The sequence below is a fragment of the Botrytis cinerea genome, chromosome 8 (assembly GCF_000143535.2).
Source record: "Botrytis cinerea B05.10 chromosome 8, complete sequence".
NCBI lineage: Eukaryota > Fungi > Ascomycota > Leotiomycetes > Helotiales > Sclerotiniaceae > Botrytis > Botrytis cinerea.
The window spans coordinates 868,255-894,249 of record NC_037317.1 but is presented as its reverse complement, the minus strand read 5'-3'; the positions used below and the strand labels follow the sequence as shown (position 1 = coordinate 894,249).

At 41.3% G+C, this 25,995-nt stretch overlaps 4 protein-coding genes across 10 annotated transcripts; 3 read left to right on the top strand and 1 right to left on the bottom strand.

Annotated features, from left to right (window-relative positions):
- Position 1: 1 nt before the first annotated feature.
- BCIN_08g02240 (hypothetical protein) lies at positions 2–2,802 on the bottom strand. Of its 6 annotated transcripts, none has more exons than XM_024694472.1 (5): positions 2,537–2,802; positions 2,041–2,360; positions 1,898–1,980; positions 1,194–1,619; positions 2–1,120 (listed from the first exon to the last, which is right to left on the bottom strand). In XM_024694472.1, the coding sequence occupies exons 2-5, from the start codon at positions 2,139–2,141 to the stop codon at positions 210–212; spliced, it is 1,521 nt and encodes a 506-aa protein (XP_024550261.1). In that variant the 5' UTR covers positions 2,142–2,360; positions 2,537–2,802; the 3' UTR covers positions 2–209. The 6 variants fall into 6 exon arrangements, with proteins under 6 accessions (XP_024550261.1, XP_024550265.1, XP_024550262.1 ...); XM_024694473.1 differs by having other exon boundaries at positions 2,041–2,189; XM_024694476.1 differs by having other exon boundaries at positions 1,671–1,980; positions 2,041–2,802.
- A 338-nt stretch (positions 2,803–3,140) lies between these two features.
- BCIN_08g02230 (hypothetical protein) lies at positions 3,141–13,528 on the top strand. Its single transcript, XM_024694470.1, has one exon. It carries the CDS (start codon positions 4,147–4,149, stop codon positions 13,123–13,125), a length of 8,979 nt encoding a protein of 2,992 aa, XP_024550260.1. The 5' UTR covers positions 3,141–4,146; the 3' UTR covers positions 13,126–13,528.
- A 385-nt stretch (positions 13,529–13,913) lies between these two features.
- Bcrprd lies at positions 13,914–19,653 on the top strand. Of its 2 annotated transcripts, XM_024694468.1 has the most exons (3): positions 13,914–15,102; positions 15,172–15,959; positions 16,026–19,653. In XM_024694468.1, the coding sequence occupies exons 1-3, from the start codon at positions 14,840–14,842 to the stop codon at positions 18,983–18,985; spliced, it is 4,011 nt and encodes a 1,336-aa protein (XP_024550259.1). In that variant the 5' UTR covers positions 13,914–14,839; the 3' UTR covers positions 18,986–19,653. The 2 variants fall into 2 exon arrangements, with proteins under 2 accessions (XP_024550259.1, XP_024550258.1); XM_024694469.1 differs by having other exon boundaries at positions 13,914–15,959.
- A 2,246-nt stretch (positions 19,654–21,899) lies between these two features.
- BCIN_08g02210 (hypothetical protein) lies at positions 21,900–24,020 on the top strand. Its single transcript, XM_001551879.2, has 3 exons — positions 21,900–22,367; positions 22,446–22,904; positions 22,955–24,020. Exons 1-3 carry the CDS (start codon positions 22,192–22,194, stop codon positions 23,823–23,825), a joined length of 1,506 nt encoding a protein of 501 aa, XP_001551929.1. The 5' UTR covers positions 21,900–22,191; the 3' UTR covers positions 23,826–24,020.
- Positions 24,021–25,995: the final 1,975 nt, after the last annotated feature.

The window sequence follows — 25,995 nt, the reverse complement described above, 5'->3', positions numbered from 1 at the left end:
TTGGTTACGCAAATTAAATTTGGTGTTTGTACTTAATACTTTGATGCTTGGTAGATGAGAAACGTAAAGATATCTTTCCAGGTTTTAAGGTACAATTTCGTGGCATGGGAATAAGACACAATCCATCTCCAATCTATCCGCAATCAACTCTCAGAAAAGAATTGCCCCCAAAAACAGTATTAACGAGATACTGGCTATTCAATAAGAAATTAACCGATAAAGGTATATCTCCTCGACTTCTCCGGTTTGCCTCCCAAAATAGCATTCAACGCCTGTCCCAGCCCAGCCCCATCGTACCTCATTCCCGAACTATCATCTTTATCTATTGCCCTCACAATATCTTCTCTTACTCCATTTCCATTTGCATTCCCCACATCCTCACTCTTCACTGCATCAATAATTGGATTCTTCAATATTACGCCCTGTCCCTCTCTCCCAGATTCCGATCTTCGTCCATAGACTCTCACAGCTTCAATACCTAATCTCTTGAGCTCCGCTTTATCTACCACCGGTGTACCTGGGCCTTCTAAATATACTACATGCGTGATGTATTTTTTCCAGTCTTGTTCTTTTACCTTTTCACTATGTTCGTGTTCGTGATCATGCTCTTCCTTTCCATTCCCAGTGCACCCGTGAACTATCGCCTCGATGAAATCTTTCGCCGTATATCCTGGCGTCTCACGATCCAGACATCCATTCAAAATAAGTACTTTGAATTTAATCTTCGGATCCGCAATTGCAGGTCCTACATCCCTTAATATCAAGCAAGGGAGAATAGAAGTATATAGAGATCCAATACTATAAATTACGCAACTAGCGTCCTGGAGAGCAGAGAGAACCTTGGTATTGGGCGTGGGACGAATTTCTTGGCCATAGGGGTTGATGTACCAAATTCGTTCGATGGCGGAGGAGAGCTCCTCAGTGTGAGATTTTTGAAAGAGTATGTTTTGTTTGCGAAGGGTGGGAAGGGAGCCGGGGAGATTGGCGTCTTCGATACGGTCATGGTATAGAAGGTCGATGGATTGACGCTTGTGAAAGGTTGCGGGAGAGACGGGCTGCGTAGGGACAAAGGTTGGGGCTATGGGATGAGAGATGTTATTTTGCCCGACAATTATTGTACCTAAGAATATGTTAGAATTTGGCTATGATGGGGATTCCACGTGAGTAATGAAAGCTAATTGGGTGGGTGTTACCGTCTCGTAATCCTGCAGAGATATGATATGAAAAATTACTATTGATTGCCGGGATAACCTCAACGTTATCTCTCACACCGGTGATACTTGATAAAAGATAAATCGCCGCTTCCAAACTTCCCGTAAAAATACGAGCACCCGTTAAGAACAAGTTGCCTACAGAAGCTGATTGAAAATTAAAAACAGAGGTGGGACGAGCTCGCTTGACAATCTCGAGGTTTATGGTGTTGAGGAAGGAACGAATTAGTTCACGCTTGGCAGAGGTGATATCACTCCACAAAGGAGAGTGACCCTCAACTATGGCTAGCCATTCATGTTTGGCTTCTTGGGGAGAGGGGTCCAGACGATGGTTGAAGAAGGTGCTTAGAGCAGATCTTTCGGGGTTGGCGCCAGTGGAATCTTCGGGGATGAGTCGGACAAGCCTACCTAGATATTGGTTAGTTTTTGGTTTGAAACGTCTTAGATAGTGTAGTTTGCATGATTGTAATTTTCATGGGCTCAACCGCTTGGTAGTATCATAAGTTTGTCCGCTTGATAGCACAACGGCTCGAGGCAGGCTGGGCCTTATTACATCACGTGACCGAAACCGTCCTCTTAGATTAGGGGTCTTCATCAAGACTCGAAAAGAGTTTGACAGAGAACCAACTGCTCCTGAAGGTAGATCGAGACGCGTCTAACCCGAGATATATGAGATAGTAACATACTTCTCACATCACCGATACCAGGGCCACCAAATACCCGAATAAGTTCAGAGGAAGAGCCTCCGTTATCACTAATCGGGATGACACTGAAGAAACATTAATTTCTCTTCCTCACACGCAGTTCCATGAGGTAGATTTGCACTTACTAACTCAGAGAACATCCCTTTTCTTCCGCAACTTTCCCAAAAATATCAACGAGACTGTTGGCGGCACTTCCGCCTGAAAATATAACGATACGACGATTCATGATTGAGGCTTGAGACTTGATTTCTGGTGGTGTATGGATATTCAAGATCTAGGTTGCAATATTCAATTTTTGGAATTGGAAAAGGAAGAAGCCTTCATTTTATCATTGCGAGAAATTGGAATGGAGTGAGTCAGAAATGGAGATAGGAATTGAATGAACAGATTTCGGGCCACGTTGTGATTTTGTTCTTAGAAATGAAGGGCTTAGAGATGGTGAGGACTGAGTGAACAGATGTTAGGGCACGGTGTGGTTTACTAGTCCCTGGCGATGAATAGATATGTTGAGTGGCAGTGTTAAATAGAAATTTTGAGAAGGGAGCAAATGGGTGAGATAGATGATGGGAGAGTTTGCAATTGTGATATCAACAAAAGAACTGGGAAGGGAGTCGCGCCTACCTGACTTTGTCAAATACTTAAGTGACCTCAGATCAATTGCATAGTTAGCCCGCATAGCAAGCAGTTCGTATGTTAGTACGTGTGGTACTACTCGAGGTATGATAGCTCGTCTATTCGTATATCAACATGTGGCAGGCTGGTAAGGATATCGAATTCTATCCACCGATAAAAGTGTGTGTGAATGATATGACAAGAGTGAGACTTGAGATCCCATACAATTGATCGTTTCCAATTCATATAACTACATATATTATATTTTCAAAGCCGAATATTAATCTGTTAATCATGTAAGTTATTAAAATTAGAAAAAAGGAGTTTGTTATTGGTGTCTCGTTTATCTCGTTCACCCCGAGGCCTGCTACAAGGAGATGCTTAAGCTCTACATGTGAACTCCGACGTTGTACTTTGATCGGCTGCTTCATTCAACATGACAGGAGAGGTCTTGAAAATCCCTTGTCAAGCTGAAATCTCGTCATTTTAAGTTGCTCCAGTTGCTCCGGTTTGCTTGGAATGATTGAAACATAAGCCAGGCAATCAAAACAAATTCTAGAACCAATTTCAAGGGGATCTTGTGAAGTTGCGGGCGAAACGAACCCTTTCTTTTGGAAGGAATAAATAAATTTGGGTCAGTCCCACACTGAGATTTGGATGTTCCTTCATATTACTTCGAGATTGCCTTTCCCTTCTTCTATGATCCATCTCCACAATTGCCCATAGGGAGAAAAGGGCACTTATCGCCGAATTGGATCTTATCTACATCATTTCATCCCTTTTCGTCCACCCACCATGCCAGAATGCAGAATGCATCCAAGTTCATTCTATACGCATTCTGCTCGTATACGCCGCACGCATGCGGAGTATTCATAAATTCACAGATACATACTGGTGAACATGGACGGGGTAGCTAGTATACATCGCACAATACGAATTAGCACACAATTTCGTCTAGAAAAGTAAACCCATGGCTTTGTAGCCATTTCATTCGCCCCATCCATATCCATCCACCCACAATGCACAAGCAAGATATAAAGGAGACCGCCCTATGTATGTATGTATGTATGTATGTATGTATGTAGGAATGGACCAGATAGGCAATCGTCAACGGTCAAGAGTCTTCCGCCGAGTATAAAGTGCCTACGAGTATCTACCGTGAGTAAGTACCATTGATTTGGTAAGAAGCGGATGTGCCTACGACCTCCCTAATACCTATTTTGCTAGTTTAGAAACTACTACAAAAATAGCTCAAGGGAAATAAATCTATCAGCCAGTAACTTTTTACTATTCTATCTCTGCTTGAAAATTCTTTGTGGCTTCTTTTCTCTCCTTCGCACTTACCTACGCAATAAGCTTGATTTGTTGGCTTACTTGCTCAGACGACATATTCGGGAGCTGGGAATTCCAATTAGACACATTTGAGCTCAATTTGCCCAAATTCCCCACTCAGAACTTCATTTACAATTGTTTCTCAGCAATGAAAACGCGCGAATGGAATTTACTTTCTTGCTAAATTCAAAAGTATCTTTGTTGGAGGAAGTCTGAGGGTTTTTTTTACTTCTATCCCGGCGACGAAACTATGCGAATGGCGGTTTGCGACTGACACTTGAGTTGCCATGGCATTGTTAAATCCCACCTTCATCTTTGGGGTGATAGTCCTCCTATACCTCGCCTCCTTTGTACTTTTCGCCATAATACGAATTATAACAGGAGTATCTATTCAGCGCATCGGTTACCTCTCCCTGAGGAGACTCGCATTTACCCCGAAAGATGGTATCAAACTTGAGATTCGAGGTCTGGGAATAAATATCCATCGGCCTACCTTCGCACAACCGACATGGCTTAGTATTGTTTTGACGGAGCTGGCAGTTACTCTGGACTTGAAGGTTTTAGATGGAGACAAATCGGCACGTACTCCTGAGGAGAATGGAGGGGCGGAAGAGGAAAAGAAAGATGGCTCGAGTCGCGAAGTCGAGTCTGAGATCAAACCACTATCTCGGCGTGCCACCTCCTTCGAGCCGCAGCGCAGCAAGATGTGGGAGCAACTTACGAGCATCAAGAATCGAATCAAACGCTTACACCGAAATATAAATTGGATTCGCATGGTGGATGTCGTGGCCTCGAATTCGTCGATCACCGTAGTTGATGTTGGCAACATACAGTTGGGAAGTTTTACATTGGCAGTGGACACCAGGAGGAAAACGGTTGATCGTGGAAGGATGTTTACGCATGTGAAGAAGGCAAACGGTAATCAGCGTCCAGCAGAATGGATGCTGACCATCCGCAGCGTTCTATTTACACCAGAAGGAGGGGAATCTTTGGAGGTACTGGATCACCTTACATTGAACATACACGGAATACTATACAAGGAGCTTGATGGTCTGCGAGAAGCAGCAATCGCTTTGAAATTAGGCCGAGTCCACATACCATACGACGACATAAGTACGTGTATAGACAAATATAAGGGTTGTCGCAAACCGCACAAATCCAAGGACGGAAAAACTGCACCCAAGGAGATATCTGTGGCAAGCGTTGTCGGGGAACTCGAAAGGCCTGGCAGCGAAGAGGAAAATCTTGTCCAGACGGTATCGGATTCTAAAGAGTTTGCGAGTTCCATCCTTCGGGGCATAAAGGAAGTACAATTTGCAGTGAGCTACATTGGATTCAGTAAGAAAATCACTTCAATACAACCCTCAGGCTCACCAATGTATCTCAATGCTTCTATGAAGGAGGTTGGAGTGGATCTCCATCGTCTGGATCAAAAGTCTCCTGCCCACCGAATGTATTTTTCCTCCAAAGATATTGCCCATCAAGCTCTTGTTGCTGCCCTTTCTATCTCTATCGGGGTTGATGATGGCCGGGGAAAATTAGACAGACTAGTCTATGTTCCAATGGCAACCACCACAATTCGAACTACATCACTATCAAAAACCGTTCAATTTGCTACGGATAACAGTGCGGATGAGCGAAACGCAAATATTTTGTTCGCCAACGCCGTCGTTACATCACCCTCTATTGATCTTGATCCGAGACATCTCCCCCTTGTTTTAGCCATGACGAAATCAAAGCCAAAATCTAAGAAAAATAACACACCAGAGGGTCATATATTAATTTCCCGATTATTACCTAAAGCCAATGTTAAGTTATCGATGCATGAGCCTGTTCTTCGGATTGCCTTACCTCCCGTGGAAGAAACCGCAGATGAAGATGATTTCGATCTAATCATATCTTCTATATCCTCCATATCTCTGGATATAGAGTCTTCGCATTCCGCGGTGGGAGAATTGCATTATAGTCTTGGATCTACGTTAAGACTACAGTCCCAAGATCTCTATTACCAGACTTGTTCTGGATCTCGATTTGACTTGCTTCAAATTGAAACACTCGATCTGAAAGTTTCGGTCAGTGCCAATCCAGAAGTTTATGTTGTCGCTACGGGTAATGTTCAAACATTTTCGGTACATATGGTTCGGCCCGAGATTAGTGATGGTGTTCGCCAAATTGTTCGTCAACTCAGGCTCAACGTTGAACCAGATAAGAAACCTCATTCTAAAACTTCTCGAGACCCAAATTTTATCCGGGCGCTGCCTCCCTGGTTGTTGCATTTTCAACTACAGGGCTCTGATTTCAGCGCGGAAGTCGCTGGAATTGATGCGTCAATAGCAGATGACACACGTGGTGTTGCAATACAACTAGAATCTTGGACGGCCGAATACAGAGCCCAAAAAGTTGAGTCGAATGAACGAAGAATTCGTCGTCGTGCAGGAAGTCGTTCTCTTACTCCGGATCCTGAAATATTCCTTACCATGCCTCCCTCACCTAGAAAAAGGCGTGATCAGCACCCAACCGATGGTAGGCGATTAGCAGTCCACGTTCGTGGCTTCGAAGCATTTGTCGTCGAGTCAACGGAAAAATGGGAAGTAGAGCCATTTGTTGCAATTCCTAAGTTTGAGGTTGCTCTTTCGACCTCGAGCGACAATCAAGGACCGATATTCCATCTCAACTCGCACGTGAAAAGTGTTTTGGTGCAATATTCGTTATACCGACACTATGCTTGCGGTGTGGCTTTAACAGTACTTATGAAGGCCTTTGTTCGCACAAGTGCTGATGTTGCAGAAGCCGAGAAGGCAGCAAGTGCATCAGCATCAACATGGAAATCTGATCCTTCCACACTTCTATCGCCTGTGACTTCCCCTGGTGGATTCTCGTGGCCTGGACAGGATGACCATGAATTTGCTTTCGGAGTCAAGGAGTTGGTCACTGTAGACTTCAGATCTACCTTGATCCAAATCAAGGCTCATCTGCCATCGGATCCTAAACTAATGATCCAAATATACGGCGCCGATGCTGGTCGCCACAGGTGGTCGGCGCCTTTCTTTCATGCGAAACTAATTCGCTTGTATGCCGAGGCTCCTCAAATGAAGAGGGTTTGGGCTAGAATTGCTAGCATAAAGTCGGCTAGAATTGACCTTCGCGAAAAACGCCACATGCGTAGTTCCGGCGAGATGCATGAAGAGAAGACAATAGATATCACAACAAGTGCCATAAGGCTGGCGGTACCGCATCAGCTCATTCTGCACACAGTTGTTGACAACGTTGTCAACACACTCAAAGCTGTGGAACAACTTCATCATCGGATAAAAACGGGCACCAACGAATACATCCTCGACAAGAATCCAGAAGGCCCGAAGCACATCCCAAGACTGTCAATACGTAGTAAAGCATTACTTTTTGAGGTAGAAGACGGAGCTTTTGAGTGGAAACTGGGTGCCATATACAGAGCTGGTCTGATTGAGCAACAGCAACGCTTAGCACGAGAAGCGGCATTCGATGTAAAAGCAAAGAAGATTGAAGAGGAAGAAATGCGCAGAGATACACATCGTTATCGAAACAGATCAGCACATCCTCGTGGTCGCAGCAACAACAAGGAAGATTCCTCAAGACGACACAAGAGCGCGGGCGATGACTTGCAGGGAGAGCGCTCACCTAAAGTCCAACGAGGCCGGAAGTTCCGCTACGATCCTGAAGGAACATGCGGTATAAGTGGAACCGCAAAAATATCAATCTCTGAAGCACATGATAGGCTCCGACGCCATAACGCCCAAAGCTGGAAACGAAGAATTGACAGAGTCTATGGCATTGCAAAAGATGGCATGAAAAATCTACGTGGTGTCTTTTGGGGACCCGACGAACTACCAGACGATATGGAGGAAACTGAAAATATATTGGAAGTTCCACAGCGGCCAGCATTAATGAGCACTTTAATTAGTGACCTGCATATAACGGTCGATAAACCATCTTTCCCTATGAGCCAGCTTCCTGATTTTCTTCATAAAATGGGGAAAGGTATGCCGCGAGATATGCAGTACTCACTTCTTGTGCCGATGAATGTCCAAATCGATATGGGAGAAGCACGAGTGACGCTGCGTGATTACCCGTTACCTTTTTTGCACGTACCATCAATCAGGGCTGGCCAGTCACCAAGAATGCCAGCTTGGTCCCTTAAGACGGACTTTGTTATAGCTGAAGAGTTCCGAGGACCGGAGTCTGTTCGTCACGTAAAAGTCGATATCATTCCCCCAGTTGGTCATGAGCCAGGAACGCCCAAACCAAGAGGATTTGCCATAGATGTACGCAGGACAGTTTCACCTGTCAAATCCTATTCGGACATACAAGTGAACATTAATACTGAGTTGCCTACTCGTATAACTTGGGGTGCTTCTTATCAACCCGCCATTCAGGATATGATGATGGTTATTGAAACATTTACAAAACCACAAGTCGATCCTTCTGAAAGAACTGGATTTTGGGATAAGCTTCGTCTCAGTTTCCATTCCAGAATCGACGTTTCATGGAAGGGGGATGGAGATGTTCATCTCACATTGAAAGGAACTCGAGATCCTTATATCGTCACTGGAGATGGTGCTGGATTTCTCATGTGTTGGCGCAACGATGTGCGGTTGAGTGTATGTCGAGATGATGATCCACGTAAACTCATCACCGTGGATAGTGGCGAGTATATCCTCGCTATACCAGACTTCAGTCATCAAGCTCGCGCCACTGCCTCAGAACAGACCGATAATGATAGCATGTTGAGCTCCGACAGCTTTAGGCATGGTGCGACTTTCAAAAAAGTAGTCATGAAATTATCTGGCAATGTTCAATGGTTAGTCGGCCTTATGTTTGAGAGAGATCTCGATGATGGGACACGATCCTTCGACTTCGAGCCGCATTACAATGTAGTGACAAAGGAACTTCAATACTGCAAAGGTCCACCAGGTCAGGAATATGATGCATTCCGTGGTTTCCGCAGTCACCATATTCATATGTCGATTGCAATCAAAGCACCGGTTGACCGTGAGTGGTCTGTATCGAATGTGGAGCCTTCAAGAAGCTACAACACTGTACATCTTACCCCTCGATTTTTCACCCATTTCTTCTCTTGGTGGTCAATGTTTGGTGGTACAATGTCATTACCAATTCGACAAGGTTCATTGTGGCCAGGAATCGAGAAGTCAAGCAAGAAATTTGGTAGACATCTTGCCACAATTAAGTACAATCTGTTGCTCGCACCTCTATTTCTTAGTCACGTATACAAACATAAAGATGCAGAGGACTATTCTGAAGATGTCGTATCTGCTACTGGCCTCAAAATGAGATTAGATAGCTTTATGCTCGACATGCATCAACGAAGAGAGGAGTTCATGACACAGGACAAAGGCCGAAACACTCAAACCACAACAAGCGCCATGAAATTACATCGAGCACAACTAGATTTGCTGTCGGCAGACATTCGTGCAATCTCTGCTAGTATTGCAGGAACGACACCGGAAGATCTTCAAAAGGCGTCTGCCCCTACTTTGGTATCTCAACTAGAACGAGGTCAAACAGATCTATCACATTTTGATATCCCAGACAATGATTTTACCTGGATTGATATGGATGATTTCGTTGAACTAGACTGGATACTTCCAGCCGAATCAAACCCAGAAACAAAGATTTTGCCCTTAGCATATGCTCCACGTTTCACATATTTCAGGCAAACCGATCACGGTGATAATATTGCTGGTGACCCAGAGCGAACAAGCCATTTCGGTAACGAACCAACACATTTCTGTATCCTGAGCAAAGATGACGATCCACGACGAGTTCAATGTCAGCTTATCAATGACCGATTGATTCAACTTGAGAAGCAGATTGAAGATCACCAAGAAGCCCTCGAGTCAGCCGAGTGGGCATATTCACAAGACCCGCAAAATCCGACCCTCAAAGCTAAATATGACCAATTGAGCATTCATGGCCCATTTTTGCGCAATAAGAAAATCTTCTTGGAATCGATGAAACATGGTATGCTAGAGCGTGTAAATACCAATGATCCACGAATCATTCCTGATGGCGGCGAAGATGCTGGTAGTGAAGGTGAAAGTCTACCAAATGACTATGGTATCGAGTCAGAAGCGATTGATGACAATTCTCCTGCTGGTGATTTCGTCAGCGATTTTAACAACCGTTTCGTCATCCACAACATGCAATTGAAATGGAACAATTTATTGCGAAACATCATTCTTCGTTATATTCACCAAGTCAGCCAAAGACGAGGCTTTGTGTATTATCTCTCTCGGAGAGCAGTAAAGTTCATACTTGACATTGTCGAAGAACAAAACAAAGCCAAGAACCCCAGGCCGACTGAAGCACAAACAAGAGAGCCTTCTATGAAATCTGCATCTACGGCTCAAACGCCAGATGATGTTGCAAATGTGGCAGCGACACAGCAAGTCGAGGATCGTATCAAAGAGATTTTGGCTGATGGAAAGAAATTTGTTAATGCGAACGATCCTCAAGGCCATGAATCTATGCACGGAGTGTCAACTGATCAACTAGTTTCTAACATGGCCTCTGAATTTACACCACAAAACAGCTATCATGTCCGCCTCATCGCACCACAGATACAACTTCAAAGTGAGAAGAATCCGAAGTCTGTCGTAATGGTAACGGCTAAAGGAATGGAGCTAAAAGTCGTCGAGGTCATGGATAACAATCGTATATTTGATGATGTTAGTGGTCTTGTACAACGTCGCTTCTCTGTCGAAATGGATAGTACGCAATTTTTTGTTACACACCAAAAATGGTTTTCATCTCAGCTTTTGGCGTTGTATTCCAATAGCCGCTACGGTACCACCGCTGGGTCCGCTTGGCCTCCTTGGGTGCCGATGGAAGTTATGTTCGACTTCCAAGTTGATCCATTTGGATTCAAACGTGTTGTACAAAAGACCTCTGCAAGTCTACGCTACGAAAAATACAATACGTTGCGTCTCAAATATAATGATGAGATCAGTAACGAAAACGGCCATGCTTCCGGTCCCAATGGAATGGAGAGTCGCATAGACAATCTGTGGGTAGAATTCCCAAAGATTCAAGCTCTATGCAACTCATCGCAATATTATGCCATGTACATTATTGTATTGGATCTACTTATGTATAGCGAGCCGCTTGAAAAGACGAGAAATGAACGCCTCGAAAAGATTATGCTCGCGTCTGATTTCAGCGACTTGCGTGGGGCTCCCGAGATGGTTATTCGTCTCCAAGAACGGATTAGACAACTCGATGAGATCAAGACGCAATTCCAAATCCATTCAAAGTCGCTAGATGACAAGGGTTGGGAAGATAGAATCATGTTGGATCGAGATCTTGCCGCTTGTGAAGATGAGCTGTTCTTTATGATGAAGGCCATCACAACTTCTCAGCGAAAGTATGATGGTACGCAAACCAGCGGTCTCCTAAGATGGAACATCTCCTCGGATCAAATTGTTTGGCATCTCATTCGTGATAATAACGAACCTTTGATGGAGTTCCAAATTCAGCGTGCTGAATATGATCGTACTGACAACTCTGATGGTTCTCACATCAACCTCATGCAGATCGGAAACATCGTAGGGCTCAATCTGATGCCGGATGCCATATATCCAGAGATGTTTGCTCCATACTCCGATGCTGCTGAACGTGGAGCATTTAATGAAGGGGGAAATCAACAAATGCTACGAGTTTACTGGTATATGTTGGAAGCTATTGCTGGTATACCGGTGATGGACCATTTCGAGGTCAACCTTTTCCCAATGAAGATCCAACTTGAGCGTGAGGTTGGTAAAAGACTCTTCGAGTACATGTTTCCCGGGCATAATGACGACAAGCCAACCTCGAATGCCCCCAAAAACAAATCTCCGTTCATGGTAAAAAATATGATGCCTATGGATGATGAAGATGATGAAAATGATACCACCACGGGTAGCAATTCTATCAACCTACAAGTTACTGATGTGGATAATGCCGACTCTACATCGAGCACTCGACCAGGATCACTGGAACTTCGATTACATCCAACAATGACCTCCGAATATAGGCCAACGACGTCTGCATCTACGAAAAGTAGAGCGAGCAGTATGCTTTCAGGTCACAGCGGTGACGGTCATCATTTCAGACTCTTCCAATCCAACAAGAATTCTACGGCGTCGAGGAGAGGATCATCGACAAGAACGACAATTTCAAAGAAGCCTTCGCTGGAAAGCTTACAGTCCGGTCAATCATTGAAACCGTCCATAACACGAGCAGGAACTTCTTCAACAATGAACGATTCAGCGTCAACGAACGGGGATGCTAAAGGCAAACGATTTGGTGTTCGTGGCAGCAAGACAAATAAAGAGAAGCCATCGGATGACCTGACCAAAATGATGAGTCGTGCATCTGAGTACATGACCCTCGCTTATGTCAAAATTCCCAGTGTGGTTCTTTGTCTCAGTTACAAGGGTAAAGGTGACCGGAATATCGAGGATGTACATGATTTTGTCTTCCGATTGCCCGCGATCGAATACCGAAATAAAACCTGGTCAAACCTTGACCTTGCCCTCGCTCTCAAAAAGGATGTCATTCGCGCATTGATATCACACACTGGAGCCATCATAGGCAATAAATTTACTAGACATCGTCCTACCGTAGCACAACAAAGTCGTTTAAGAGAATTGGCCACGAGCAGTGTTGTTCTCAGTCAGCCTCCATCCAGCAACGATGACTCTTACGACAATAGCGATGCGAGCAGTAATTTTGCCATCAGCCCAACAGAAACCCGCCATTCCGATCGATCACTAAGTCGTCAAAATGATCGATCGAAAAGTCGCGAGAGAAGAAAATCATTTGCATCTAGTCGGAATGGTGTAGAAGCTCCCGCAAGTGGATCCAGTAGCGTTTACTCTGGCATCTCACAAGGCTCAAGACCCCCTTATCAAGCATCATTCACGATGACCCCGGCAAGTAGAGAAAATGATGGGGATGCAAGCTCGTTGAGACCTTTTAGTAGAAGTGGTGGTACTGAGGGACATGCAATGGAGAGGCCTCATTCTTCGGCTGGCGCATTTATGGTAAATACACTGCATAGGTTGAAGAAAAATCCACTTAATCATCGGGATGCAGTGGGAAGTAGCCCAAGTTTGATTGACCATGGGCGGGGAAACGAGGAATCGGATGCGGATGCGGACGCTAGTGGAGGGGAGGTAACGCATATTGAGGGGAGAAAGAAAGCCAAGTCATTGCTAGGGAGGTTGTAATTTGAGAGCTTGGATGGGAAGGAAATGGAATGAGAGGAAAAGTAAAAGTAGAGGAATATTCAATTCCCTGATTCTTGTTGTCTTTTTGTACACCTTACTTATGTGTCATACTTTGGTTTCATCTAGCGTGCATTGCAAAGGTGTTTAGATGTTGGTGAGGGGGGAGGGTGTTTGACCGGACTTTTCGTGGGATTCTTTCTAAGATGGGCTCGCTCTAGGGAGCGATTATTTTGATAGTACATAGATGGGGAATTTAATGGGGAAAATAATTGTGTGTGTGATGGGGGAATGGGAGGACAGAGTGAGATTTGTACTATAGTATAGAGGGAAAAGTGGCCTGTAGGTAGATAGAAGATAGATAGGGGAATTGAATGAATGGAGAGAGTTACAGCATTGTTTGATATTTTTTTACATATGGTTGCAGATTGGAGATTGATGATTGATGTCGTGATTCTATAATCGAGGACTATGATCTCTTCGCCTATTTCAACATATGTAACTTTTCATTGTTGGACAAGAAATCCGCTGGAGAGAATTAATGCATTTTTGGGGGCTTTCGGGCTTTCCTAGTCTTTTCATTATAGATGGAGATGTACTTATGTTGTAATGTAGTAGCTGGTAGTTTGAATGCTCTAGATTTGGAATGGGTATTATCGGTGCGGAAGTTCCGGAAGTTCGAAGATAACAATGCCGAAATCTTCAGATGTGCAACAATATAACGAATAGACTTTGAATGAATGCATTGAAGAAGCTAAGGTAACGGTTTTGGTCTGGGATTCAGAATATTTGGACACTAAAATGAAGGTGGTTTAGCTTGGGTTTTGGCCACCACCCTCACTGTGTAGGTGTTGTTCTTAGCTTGTGGAGATCTTATCATAGGAGGGATCGCTACCGAGCCTAGTTTTGTTTGTAAACAGTCCTCAGATATCAGGAAGACTGCAACTACCTCCCTAATCGGCATCTCCATGCCTCAGGATTCTTTAAATTCCATCATCGGATAGGATAGTATATCCTCATGTTGTATTCTCAAAGTACAGTATCCCCTCATGTTCATGGACGATATCAGCTAGAATTGATAACCCACCCGTCTGCGTTAATACCAGACGTACTCCACAAATGGACACCCTTCAAGTCTTTCAATTAGTCAATCCGAACCAGGTAATAAAATATCGCTATGGCACGATCAATCAATTGCATCGCATAGTTTCAATTATTATCTCCTTTTGCTATTTTTGCTTTATCGCATTTTTTCCAGTCCTTTCTTTCGTCGCTTGCTTGCTGCATTTCATTTGTTTTCTATCTTGATTCATGCTATTCACTCATTCGTAGCTATTCCTGCAATTCAATGAAGTTCGTTTGCTCTCCAACCATTTCTCCTCAGCCTTCTCAACGTCGCAATTGTGTCGCATTCGTCCCGTTTGTTTCGCGCCCAATAAGCTTAGCTACTACTCTGCGATTCTTTCGGGCTGCCGACGTATAGGCATCCATACATCTGTCTTATCTTCGAAAGGCAATTCGCTCAAACGTACAGAAAACCCCGCCTTCAAAAACGCAGCTGTCCGTCTGCACGAAACGCCGCGAAGCCCAATCGAGGCACACGTATTTTTTTTGGATTGGGGACGGCAAACGCGCAAAGCGAAAGGTATCGAATATATGGGGAAGGGTCCGAAAGAATTTGCGCGGGGTAAATACCTGTGAGGAGAATACTTGCACAATGTCTACTGTATTGAGGACACCAAGTTTGGCAGACAGATGCGAGGGGAGCCGCAGCACAAAAGAAATCGATCTCATTCTTGAGGGTCGCAATTCTAAATGGGACTTGAGGCTTCCGGTTAACACATTCGAGTCACCCAAGGAGCGCAACTTAAGATACAGATCAAGAGAGGAGGAATGTGTGAAGAAGATTGTGGCCCAAATCAAGTTTCTCTATTTTCAATACCCCGAGGGACTGTTTGATGCTCTTGAAACATTCGATAGGCAAGCTCACACGCTATATGGTGGATGGGTCTTGAAAGTTAAAGCTGATCGAGGCGTTTTACCTGACAGGACTCGCCATAGGCCACGCCCAATAACATCTGACGAACGAAGGAAACTACAAGAAGAACTTCTGAAAGTTCTAGACCTCAAATACGAAGTCACAGCAAGTCGGTCGCGTCAGGGTGGCTCGTCGAGAGCTTACACGCCTATCCGCTCAATTGGGAAAACGCCAAAGCCTGACGATAGTCCTCTTGCTTTTCCGCTCAACTCCGCTAGGAAAATGGACGGCAAACATCTCCTCGATCCATTTCCTAGTATCGATACAAGTATCAAGAAGGCAAAAGTACCGGAAGTCAAGTCGTCTGGCTACGAAGGCCCCTCTAGGGTTCCAATGTCGCAATGGAATCTATCAAAGCCCCAATTCACAGAGACACATCAACAAACAACGGTGCCGCTAAAAGGCAATAGAAACTCAAATTGGAATACAAGTTTTACGACAAACGCATCCACCATATTCTCACAGGAGTATAGTAGCACACTCGTTAACACCCAAGCTACCGAGCCAGAACCGGAGCCGATAATGAAATTACGGATAGAACCTTACTCATCTGATGATCAAGAGTCGAACGCACAAAGCTCTGATTTCGGTAGTAGTTTTGATGCTGTAGAAGCCGAGAGGGTGTGCCAGGTGACGGAAAGTTTTGGTGTCAATATGTCGTCGCAAGCTGGACCTCAGTATGAAGTGGCTGGTGACATGGTTGATGACACAGAGCAGGAAATAGCCAATGAGATGTTCAATCAGGCCATGGATGTTCCAATCCAAAAAGAAACGGAAAAGTGCTTGAACGACATACTGCGTAAGTGTACCTACTCTATTTACAACATTGCAATCCAGGCCCAAGATTGCTGATGTTTCACTATAGCGATATTACCACGTTGCCTGGAAGAGGCCCCTTTTTTTGTCAGTTATGAAATCACTCGCGTTTTTCTATTCGTCGAGGTTTCCATGGTCGAGTTCACATTGCCATACGCTAAAGAGTGGAAACAATATGACAAACTCTGGAATATGTTGAAAGCCCTTCCTATTCTCCAGAATAAAAAGTTTCCGGAAAGATGTGGAGCGAATGTTTGGGATGTTGCTATGAAAGGATACATTCGAGGTTTTAATGGAGTGGTCTTTACCGCTGCTTTGCTTGAAAATAAAAAGGAGCCGGGGCCCCTACTCTCGTTTCAGCTAAAACCTATGAGATTGGATTTGACTCACCGTCTCGAGCGAAGATTCGGTAGTGATAGGTTTTTTGAAATTGCGATACCCCACTTGGAGAGTAGAAAAAACGGTTCCGCGATGTCAAAATCAGATCCCGATGCGTGGAACGCCTTGAAGTCTTGGCTGGTGAATGGGGATCATCAACTTCTGGGCAGAACATACAAGTCATATTTTTTGAAATGCGGCGAAAGGAAGAAGAAGAGCACTTTGAAGTCGGACACTAAGGAGGATAGTTCTGCTATACCCTATCGTGCCTTCCTCTTTGCGACTGATGGCCATCGTTTCGTCAAGAGAAGTAGAATGAGAAATCCCGCGCCCAATGTCCTTGTTCGTATGACAGTCGAGGAGCTATTGAATTGCATAAGACCAACCTCGGAGAATGACCACCAACCATATATGAAGCTGTTTGCGAGAACCGCTTTAGTTGTTTCTAGGAATCGGGCAACTGTTACTGTTGAAGAGACTCAGATTCGACGCAAAGAGGATATTAGAAATCCGGATGTAAACGATCCCAGCAAGACTTACGTTATGACAGATGGTGCCGGTAGAATGTCGTTAGCTTTGGCTAGGAAGATAGTGCTCAAACTCGAGTTGGCATACATACCATCAGCATTTCAGGGAAGATTTGGTCAAGCAAAAGGCCTTTGGATTGTTGATCGTACCCAGGATATCGAAAACGATTGGATTGAACTATATGGCGAACAATGCAAATGGAAACGTGGAAAAAAGGGCAGTCATGACTATGGTCACCCTTCCCATCGCACTTTTGAAGTTGTGGGACATTCTGCTCCATTGAAGACGGCGGATCTTAACACTCAGCTTCTTCCAATTCTCATGCATCAAGCCACAAATCCAAAGACGATGGAAAATGCAATTGTGGGTGCACTGAAAGAAGGATTAAAACAATCGTTGGAAGAACTGAGAAGTGCTTTAAATTCTCCTCAAGAACTTCGATGTTGGAATCGACTCACAAATTCTTCTCTCCAAGACAGGGTCAAAAATGGTACTCTTCAATGGCTTGGAGGTTTACCCACAAAGAATGAAGATAAGCTTAATCTGCTTCTTGATGCTGGTTTTGATCCCCGAAGACTGCAGTATGTCATGGATTTGGTCAAGAAATCTTTCGATATGAAATGCGCAGAATTGAAGGAACGCCTCAATATCACTGTCGCTAAATCCACCAAAGTATACATGGTTCCGGACTTTTGGGGTGTCTTGGAGCCTAATGAGGTTCATTTGGATTTCTCGAGCTTTGTGGATAACGAAACTGGATTATCTGATATTCAACTGGAAGATATGGATGTGCTCGTTGCTAGAAACCCTGCTCATTACCCTAGCGATATTCAACGAGTCACTGCCGTTAACAAACACGAATTAAGGCATCTTAAAGATGTTATTGTCTTCTCTACTAAAGGATATCCAGCTTTAGCCGATAAACTATCAGGTGGTGATTATGATGGAGATATTGCATGGGTTTGTTGGGATCGTGCTATTGTTGAAAGTTTCGCCAATGCAGATGTTCCCAAAGTCCCGGATCTTGTCGAAGAGGGTTACATTGAGCAAGACAAAACTACTTACGCACAGTTAACTAAGGGCTCTTCTGATCCCACGAACAAATTTCTGAATGCCAGCTTTGACTTTAATATGTGTCAAAGTATGCTTGGTCAATGTACAGCTTGGAAGGAAGACATTGAGTACAAGATTGGTGATCTTGATAAGCCAGAAATCACATTCTTGTCAACTTTGCTTAGCAATTTGGTTGATCAGGGGAAGCAAGGTTACATTTTCACAGAGCAGCATTTCCGCAAGGTTAAAAAGCATATAACTGCAAGTGTGGGTGCACCTCACAAGCCAGCATACAAGTTTAAAAATCCAAGTGAGAGGGAAAAGCTTAAAGGTCATATTCTTGATAAAATGACGAATGTGGTTGAGGTACAAACTGACATATTTCTTGATGAGCTTCGCACAAGCATCAGTCCTCCTCCACCTCAATATGATTCCACTTTGGCTCAATTCTACAAGGATCAAAGAATCAAGGCAAAAGTAAGGATAGGCGAAAATGTAACATTGGAGGAAAGCGAAACAGCAGCTGATTGGAAACTTCTTCTCGATCAATTGGATGAGGATATCGCTAGAGTCAAAACTAAATGGAATGGTTCTCTCAGAAGAACTCCATCTAAAAGACTTACCTCTGACGATGATGAGTCCCGACCCGATTTTGCACCAATTCGAGATTCATGCTTTGAAGAATTCTGCGCCATCAAACCTCTTGAAAACAGCAAATTGATTCCAGCATGGCCAGATCAAGACTTCGAATCGAAATCGGGAACGTGGGCACTTTTGAGAGCAAGTGCTCTCTATGCTATATACGAACCAAAGAGAAATTATAGCGATAAGATACGAACGTTCCCATGGTGGATGGCGGGGTTTCAGCTTGCGCTGATGAAAGCGAAGCAGAATGGATCGGTTCCCGTGGAGGGGTCTATGTATGCGATGTTGAAAGCGAATACGGGGTTTGTGAAGCAGTTGAGGGCGTATGAGGGTGTGGGGATGGGGAGTTTGGATGAGGAAATTGAGAGTGAGGTTAAGGTTGATGATGATGATGATTTTTCATGAACTTTGAGAGGGGGTAGGTAATCAACCGGGTAACTATCTTATGGCATTGTATCTTTGGGATATTTTGTTAAATCAGGAGTGAGGTGGGGGTGGAAGGGAATGGGAGGGATAGGAGGAGTTAAGGTCTAAGTTTCGAATCGAAGTAGGACCTACTAATGCTGGATATGTATCTAGTCGTGAATGAAAGAATTGAATATGGCGTTTTGGGGGGGGTTCGCTCTCTCTTTCTTTTAGGATAAGGATTGAGAATAGGACTTGTTGGGTAGTTGGTTAGTTTGGTTGGAGGATACCCTTTGTTTTTTTGGGGGTTTTTTTTGAGGGGGAAGGGGGGGAAGTGTGTGTTGGCTGGTATTTGAGAATACAATTATGATTTATGGATTTTTTTGATTGATGTTGGTTGAAATTGATGTGGAGAATTGAATGTTAAAATGTTAATGGATTGAGGGGTTTGAATACTTGATTGTATTTGATTGTGTGTGTGTATGCGTGTGCTATTAATCAAAATGATAATGTGTGTGAGACTACTTATCTTTTGTTTTTTTGATATGAGGATTTAAAGATTTGTGTTCACAATTAAGGGAGTAGGCTAGTGGAATGCATGTATTATTGATTATGTAGAATTGCTATAGTGATCTAAATCTAAAGTCTAAGTAAGATAAAAGATATTATGAATTCGTAGAAGCAAATCAAGTAATTATATACTTCATATATTATATAATCATATATCTCTATAACAGGTCATTTTCATACTTGCAGATTTATAAAATCTCTTATAATTAATCATGAATAATATATAAAACTTTCTATTAATTGAAACTTAATTTTTTCAGTCAAACAAAAGAGTAATAAATCTAAGAAAATCATTTCAATTAAATATATCATCTTAAAACAAAAAAAAAAATTCGATTAAAAAAGAAATAATTAGATTAAAATAATTGAAAGCTTTCAAATGCTTTTATTACTTTTAGAGTAAACCCTATAATAATAATGAAATTAATTAATTGAATTGAAAGAATTAATAGAAAGTACTTCAGAATGTATTTGTATGTAGAGAAATGAATATCTGAAATATAATTGTCTTGAACATTTTTTAATATTAGAATTTAAGAATCTATTTAAGAATCTATATAAGAAGTTAAATAAAAAACTAAATAAGAAACTAAATGAGAAATTATTATTCAATAAGAATAATAAGAAAACTAAAACTCGAGTATAATAAGAATCGAAGGTTTAAGGACTGGCTCCTATATATATAATCATTATTATATATTATATAAAAACTAGTCGTCAGGGGAAAAGAATTTGAAGTCTATGAATTCGTCATCTGAAAATTCTTTTTCCTCGACGACTAGTTTTTATATATAATCAAAGAATTTTATTTCAAAGAGACTTAATAAATTTCTGAAATTTTAATCTAAGATAATTATTTTTATATAAATAGTTTATTTGTATTGAAATCTATTATAAAATAAATTATTAGAAATCATTTGACAAATAAATATATTTATGAAATATTTAAAATAATCTAAACAATTTAAAATAACAAATGCTTTCAAAATTCTCATAAGAGTTATAATCATAGCTCGTCGCATTCTTTATTAATTCGTAATAAAATTCTCGTAAAAATAATGTTTTACTATATAAAATTAAATATTAAACGATATTTCCAATTATTAGATTTTCAATTTGAAATTTTAATGTAATATAACTTAATAGATTAGAATTTAGAAAAAATGAATGAAATATTTTTAATAATTTTTCTGATTGAAGTATAGAGTCTCAAACCTGAGAATTTCAGAAATTTCTAATATGTAACGCTTTTATTATATAAAATAATTAATGTTTCTGAAAATTATGAAAGTTTCAACTTTGAGACTCTGTATCTCCACCAAGAAAATTTATAAAAATATTTCATTCATTTTCTTGAATGATTTTAATGATTTTTAATCATTTTCAACAGAAATAATAAGATTTGTTTCATATTATATCATATTATCAGGGGGTTTAGAAGGTGAATAAATGATGGTTTTTGGTTTATTTCCGCTAAGGGTACGATGAGCTATGACTACAATTCTTATATTTATTAAATAATTTATAATATAGATTTTTATTATATTTGAAAAATAATTAACAAAATTTTATTTTTATTCGTTCCTATTACTTTTCAATATCGTTCAAATATATTAATCTGAATACCCTTGCTGTTTTAACATTATGAAAGATTTCATTAAATTAATTCAAAATCGATCGGAACGCATCCTAATTCGATAAGTTGCGTCGTATCGCTAATGGATTACATGGTCTCAACCTAGACACAACAGGGGGCTATAACAGCCTACATATGATAAGTTCAATTCACTGTACTGGATATAAGTATGAATATGATATTGAAAATCCTTCATTAATAGTATAATACTGACTGCATATACAGGTGAACCTGTTTATAAGGGCCTAAAAAATTCGAGACATAGACGCCCGTATAAAGGAGTTTCCCGTATATTCAGTTTCAGCCTCATCATTTAGCCTCGTTTTATACTTTCAGTTTTTCTATTTTTATTAAATTTGCTATGTGAATTTATGAATTCATTATGTGATAGGTCAAAACTTAAGTCATTAGTATCAACTTTTATAATTTTCTATAATTTTTTATAAGATCATTAGGGAAATTAGGACTGTATGCTCTTATATAAAGATATGCCCGTTTAAGTCAAATTTATCATATAAATTTTTGGAAATCTAAAAAATATGCCCGTATAGCCCGTGCCCGTATAAACACGTTCTACTGTATGCGCTCAGGCGGCTCAGCACAGGGTGTGCCCACTTTAAACCCTTCCACCCTTTTTATTGGTGATATTAAGCGATAGAATGTATTCCGTGTCTCCGCCGAATTAAGAATCACATGGTCGAACATTACGACGGAGACATGCATCTACTGTTACCAGACTATCATCCTAACATTACCCCCTTTGTTTGGAATCCTTGTCTATGGTGTGTCGCTATCAACCTGTTCTTGCAGATGAGAACAGGTACTAAATGCGCAGTCGTGGCGGGGGACTGCTTCTGTCATGACGCGCAACGAGGCACAATGCGGCACAATAAGGCACAATAAATCAAATATTTCAAATTGTCTTCCATCACAAACCAATTCAACAATCCGCATTCCCCAGCAATTTTTTGCCTTGGTTTTCTATTTCATATCTGACAACATGAACCTGCTATTTGCCTCGCTTGCAGCCATCGTAAGCTTCGTCTGGTTCTTGCACTACGTATTTGGAGTAAAGCGCGATTCCAAAGAACCACCATACATTGATCCAAAATTCCCAATCATTGGACATGCTGTGGGACTACTTCGGGAGAAGTATGGATATTACATCGCACTTAGGTTTGCTTCTCATTTCATCATTTTCCTTTGGAAAGCGAAATCTTTCAGGCATTTTGAACTAACGCGTTCGCGACCCAGTGAAAAGTACAAGTTGCGTATCTTTGGTCTTGCCATACCTGGTATGCCTGGTGGTCGAGTCTACATTATCAACTCACCCGAACTTGTTCTTGCTGTCCAAAGACAATCTAAGCAGCTCTCATTCTGGCACGTCGAAGCAACTTTCACCGTGGGCATGGCGGGGTTGAGCCCGCATGCAGCGAAGATAGTCACACATAATGTGAACGGCGAAGAAGAGGGAACGAGTTTTTTCAAGTCGGGCATGACGCTTCAACATCAAGAGATGCAACCGGGTGAACACCTGTTGAACATTACCAGGGATGGTACTCAGAAGCTCGCACGTACTGTTTCGAGACTAGAAGAAATAACTAGGATTGATCTCAATCAATGGATTGTTGACACGATCATGGACTCCGTAACGGGTAGTTTCTATGGCCCTAGAAACCCATACAAAGACCCGGAAATATCAAAAGCGTTCAGGTAATTTATCAATGTAACAATATAGAAGATCAAATGCTAACTCATGATAGAGACTTTGAGGACAATGCTGTTGGACTCATTTCCTTTCCTTTGCCAAAAGTCACATGTCGAAAAGCGTACCAAGGTCGCGAAAAGATGGTCGATGCATTTCTCAAGTATTATGCGGATGAAGGTACCAAAACGGCGTCTCACATTGTCCAATCTCAGGACAGAGTTGCTACCACTTCTGGAATCTCACTCCTCGATAGAGCTCGTATTGACGCTGTTAGTGGGCACGCCATCTTAGCCAACACAACCCCCACGGCATTCTGGACTGTCTTCCATCTTCTCTCAGACCCCAAACTTGTGGAGGAGGTACGAAACGCAGTGGAGCCGTTTGTTAAAACTTCAGAGAAAAACGGACATCTTTCTCGCGAGATGGATATCAGTAAGATCAGGGATGTGCCTATCATCAGATCTATTCTGCACGAATCGCTGCGACATTATGCGGATGGTACCGGAACACGAATCGTGCTTCAAGACACCATGCTTGACGATAAATATCTATTGAAGAAAGATTCATTCATCTTTATGCCGAATCGAGCTTACCATTTTGATGAATCATCCTGGGGAACAGATGTTGACAATTTCGATGCTCATCGTTTTATGAAAAGTAAACCATATCAACCAGGTGCATTCCGAGGCTTTGGTGGCGGAATTAATCTATGTCCAGGGAGGTTTTATGCCATGAATGAGATATCGTTTCTATGCTCAATGCTAGTTTTGCGTTATGATGTCAAGCCGGTTGGTGGGGCATGGATTCATCCAGGAGCTGATAGTAGCAACTTGTCCCTAATCATCAATCCTCCAATCAAGAAAGTACTGGTGGACTTCAAACCCAGAGCGGGATGGGCTGGTGGCGATTGGTCTTTCACGCTTTAAATGTTACCTCAAGGGTGTATAGTAAGACACGAAGTACACAAATCTCCACCGGCTGTGTGTGTGGTCTTTAAACTAGGAAAATATATTCATGCAGAATCAGAATCATTCTTTTAAGAACCATCAGGTAGTATTTGTAAGCGTGCTATATCAAATTGCTACTAAAATCTGAGTAAGATAAGTGTATTTTTGTATTTAAACTTCGACCAAAACATGCCATAAAAATTGTGATCCAGCCAAAACAAATGGACCACTGCTTTATTGTGGCTTTTTATAGTCACTCTAAATCAACTAGGTCGTGAAAGTACCCTCCCTGCCTTGAGCTCGTGGCACCCCCGGAAAACCTTCAGACCCTGGTGAAATCCTCTTCGCCACGTTGTTTGGCTGTCTCAATACAATCCTTGTATCGAGGGCTTTGTTGGATTCTCTTCGCATCTTGCTCCATCTGCGAGAGCTGATATGAGTACAAATATGAGTAAATTCCCTCGCAATGATGTAGGACAGACCTTCAAACTCATCGGTGAAGCTTCTTTCGAATACACAAAATGTTATCCATTTTCAGACGTTTCTCCCTTATAGTCACTCGAACTCTTCTTTTCTTCCATGTCTCTGCAGTTTTGGCAGTTTCAACAAATGGCAACAGTTCAATTCAATGTAGTACTCTAGAACGCCTTCTTCCAAAGCAAGTGTCATGCCCCTCTTGCACCACCTATATCAGCTCGGTTCTATCCTACTATTTCGTCCAAGAATGTCTTTCACCGGCCTGCGTAGTCAAACCTAGCTGCACGCAAGACGTGTCGACAATACTGATAGCGTTATCAAATATCTACAAAAAGCAACCTAATGCTACGTTGTTTTCCATCCGGAGTGGTGGCATGGTGTCTTTTTGGGACAAAAAGTGATAAAAACCAGCTTTCTAATATAGATTGCTAGTTTTTTAATATAAATCGCTAATTTTAGATATAGATTACTAATTTCAATTTTACAATCGTACAATTGTACAATCGCATAATCGTACTAATGATTTTTTTAGAAATTCTATTGAAAGTATGGTTCATGTGAATACTAGAGTAGGGGGAGCTGGTCTTAATTAGTACTAGTAAGAGTTTATATTATAACTCTTTCTTTCATAGCTAGCTTCATTACACTTAATAGAATTAATCTTTGAATATCCTTATATTCTATTCTATGTTTCTCGTTGTATTTTATAAAGAGTTATATTTAAATAAAAACTATAATTCCTTATATAAGCAGATTATTATTATTTATAATTAAATCTCGAGTGTAGCGAGGATCGGAGGTTTGAGGGCTGGCCGTCATTAAGATTAAAGAGATAAGATTAAAATTTTATTTATTTCAAAAATAAGAAAAAATGCTTCTACGAATTCATAGTCTGAAAATTTCTTTTTTTTCCCCGACAGCTAGTAATAGTTTATAAACTTTACTAATCTCTTACTTCTAGCTTATATAAAGATATTGAAGTTAATTCTTTTCCTAATTCTCTTTCTTATTCTCTTTCTTATTCTCTTTCTTATTCTCTTTCTTATTCTCTTTCTAATTCTCTTTCTAATTCTCTTCTTAATTCTCTTCTCTTATTCTCTTCTTTTATTCTCTTTTTAATTCTCTTTCTAATTCTCTTTTTAATTCTCTTTCTTAAACTTTTCCATAAATTCTAATTTAGATTCTAATTCAGATTCTAATATTGAAAAACGTTTAAAACAACTATACCTCAGATATTACATATTTGTTTACAAATACATTTTCAAATCCACTTTTATCAATCCTTTCAATTCAATCAATTGATTTCATTATTATTATAAATCTTATCCTAAAACTAATTGAATTATTAGAAAACTTTCAATTGCTTTAATCTAATTATTTATTTTTCAATCGAATTTTCTTTTCTTTTAAAATTGTATATTGAATTGAAAGAATTTCGTAAAATCTACTACTCTGCTCGATCGAAACAACCCTACCCTAGCGTTGGCACATTATTTATAACTAATCAGAAGGGATTTTATAAATCTAAAAATATGAAAATGATCTACTATATAGATATATGATTACATAATACATTAGTACTTTTCCACTTCATTTACTTCTACGAATCCATTAAAAAATGATTTAAATGCGAGTGTTATTTATTATATTTAGGAAATGACCGATTAGATTC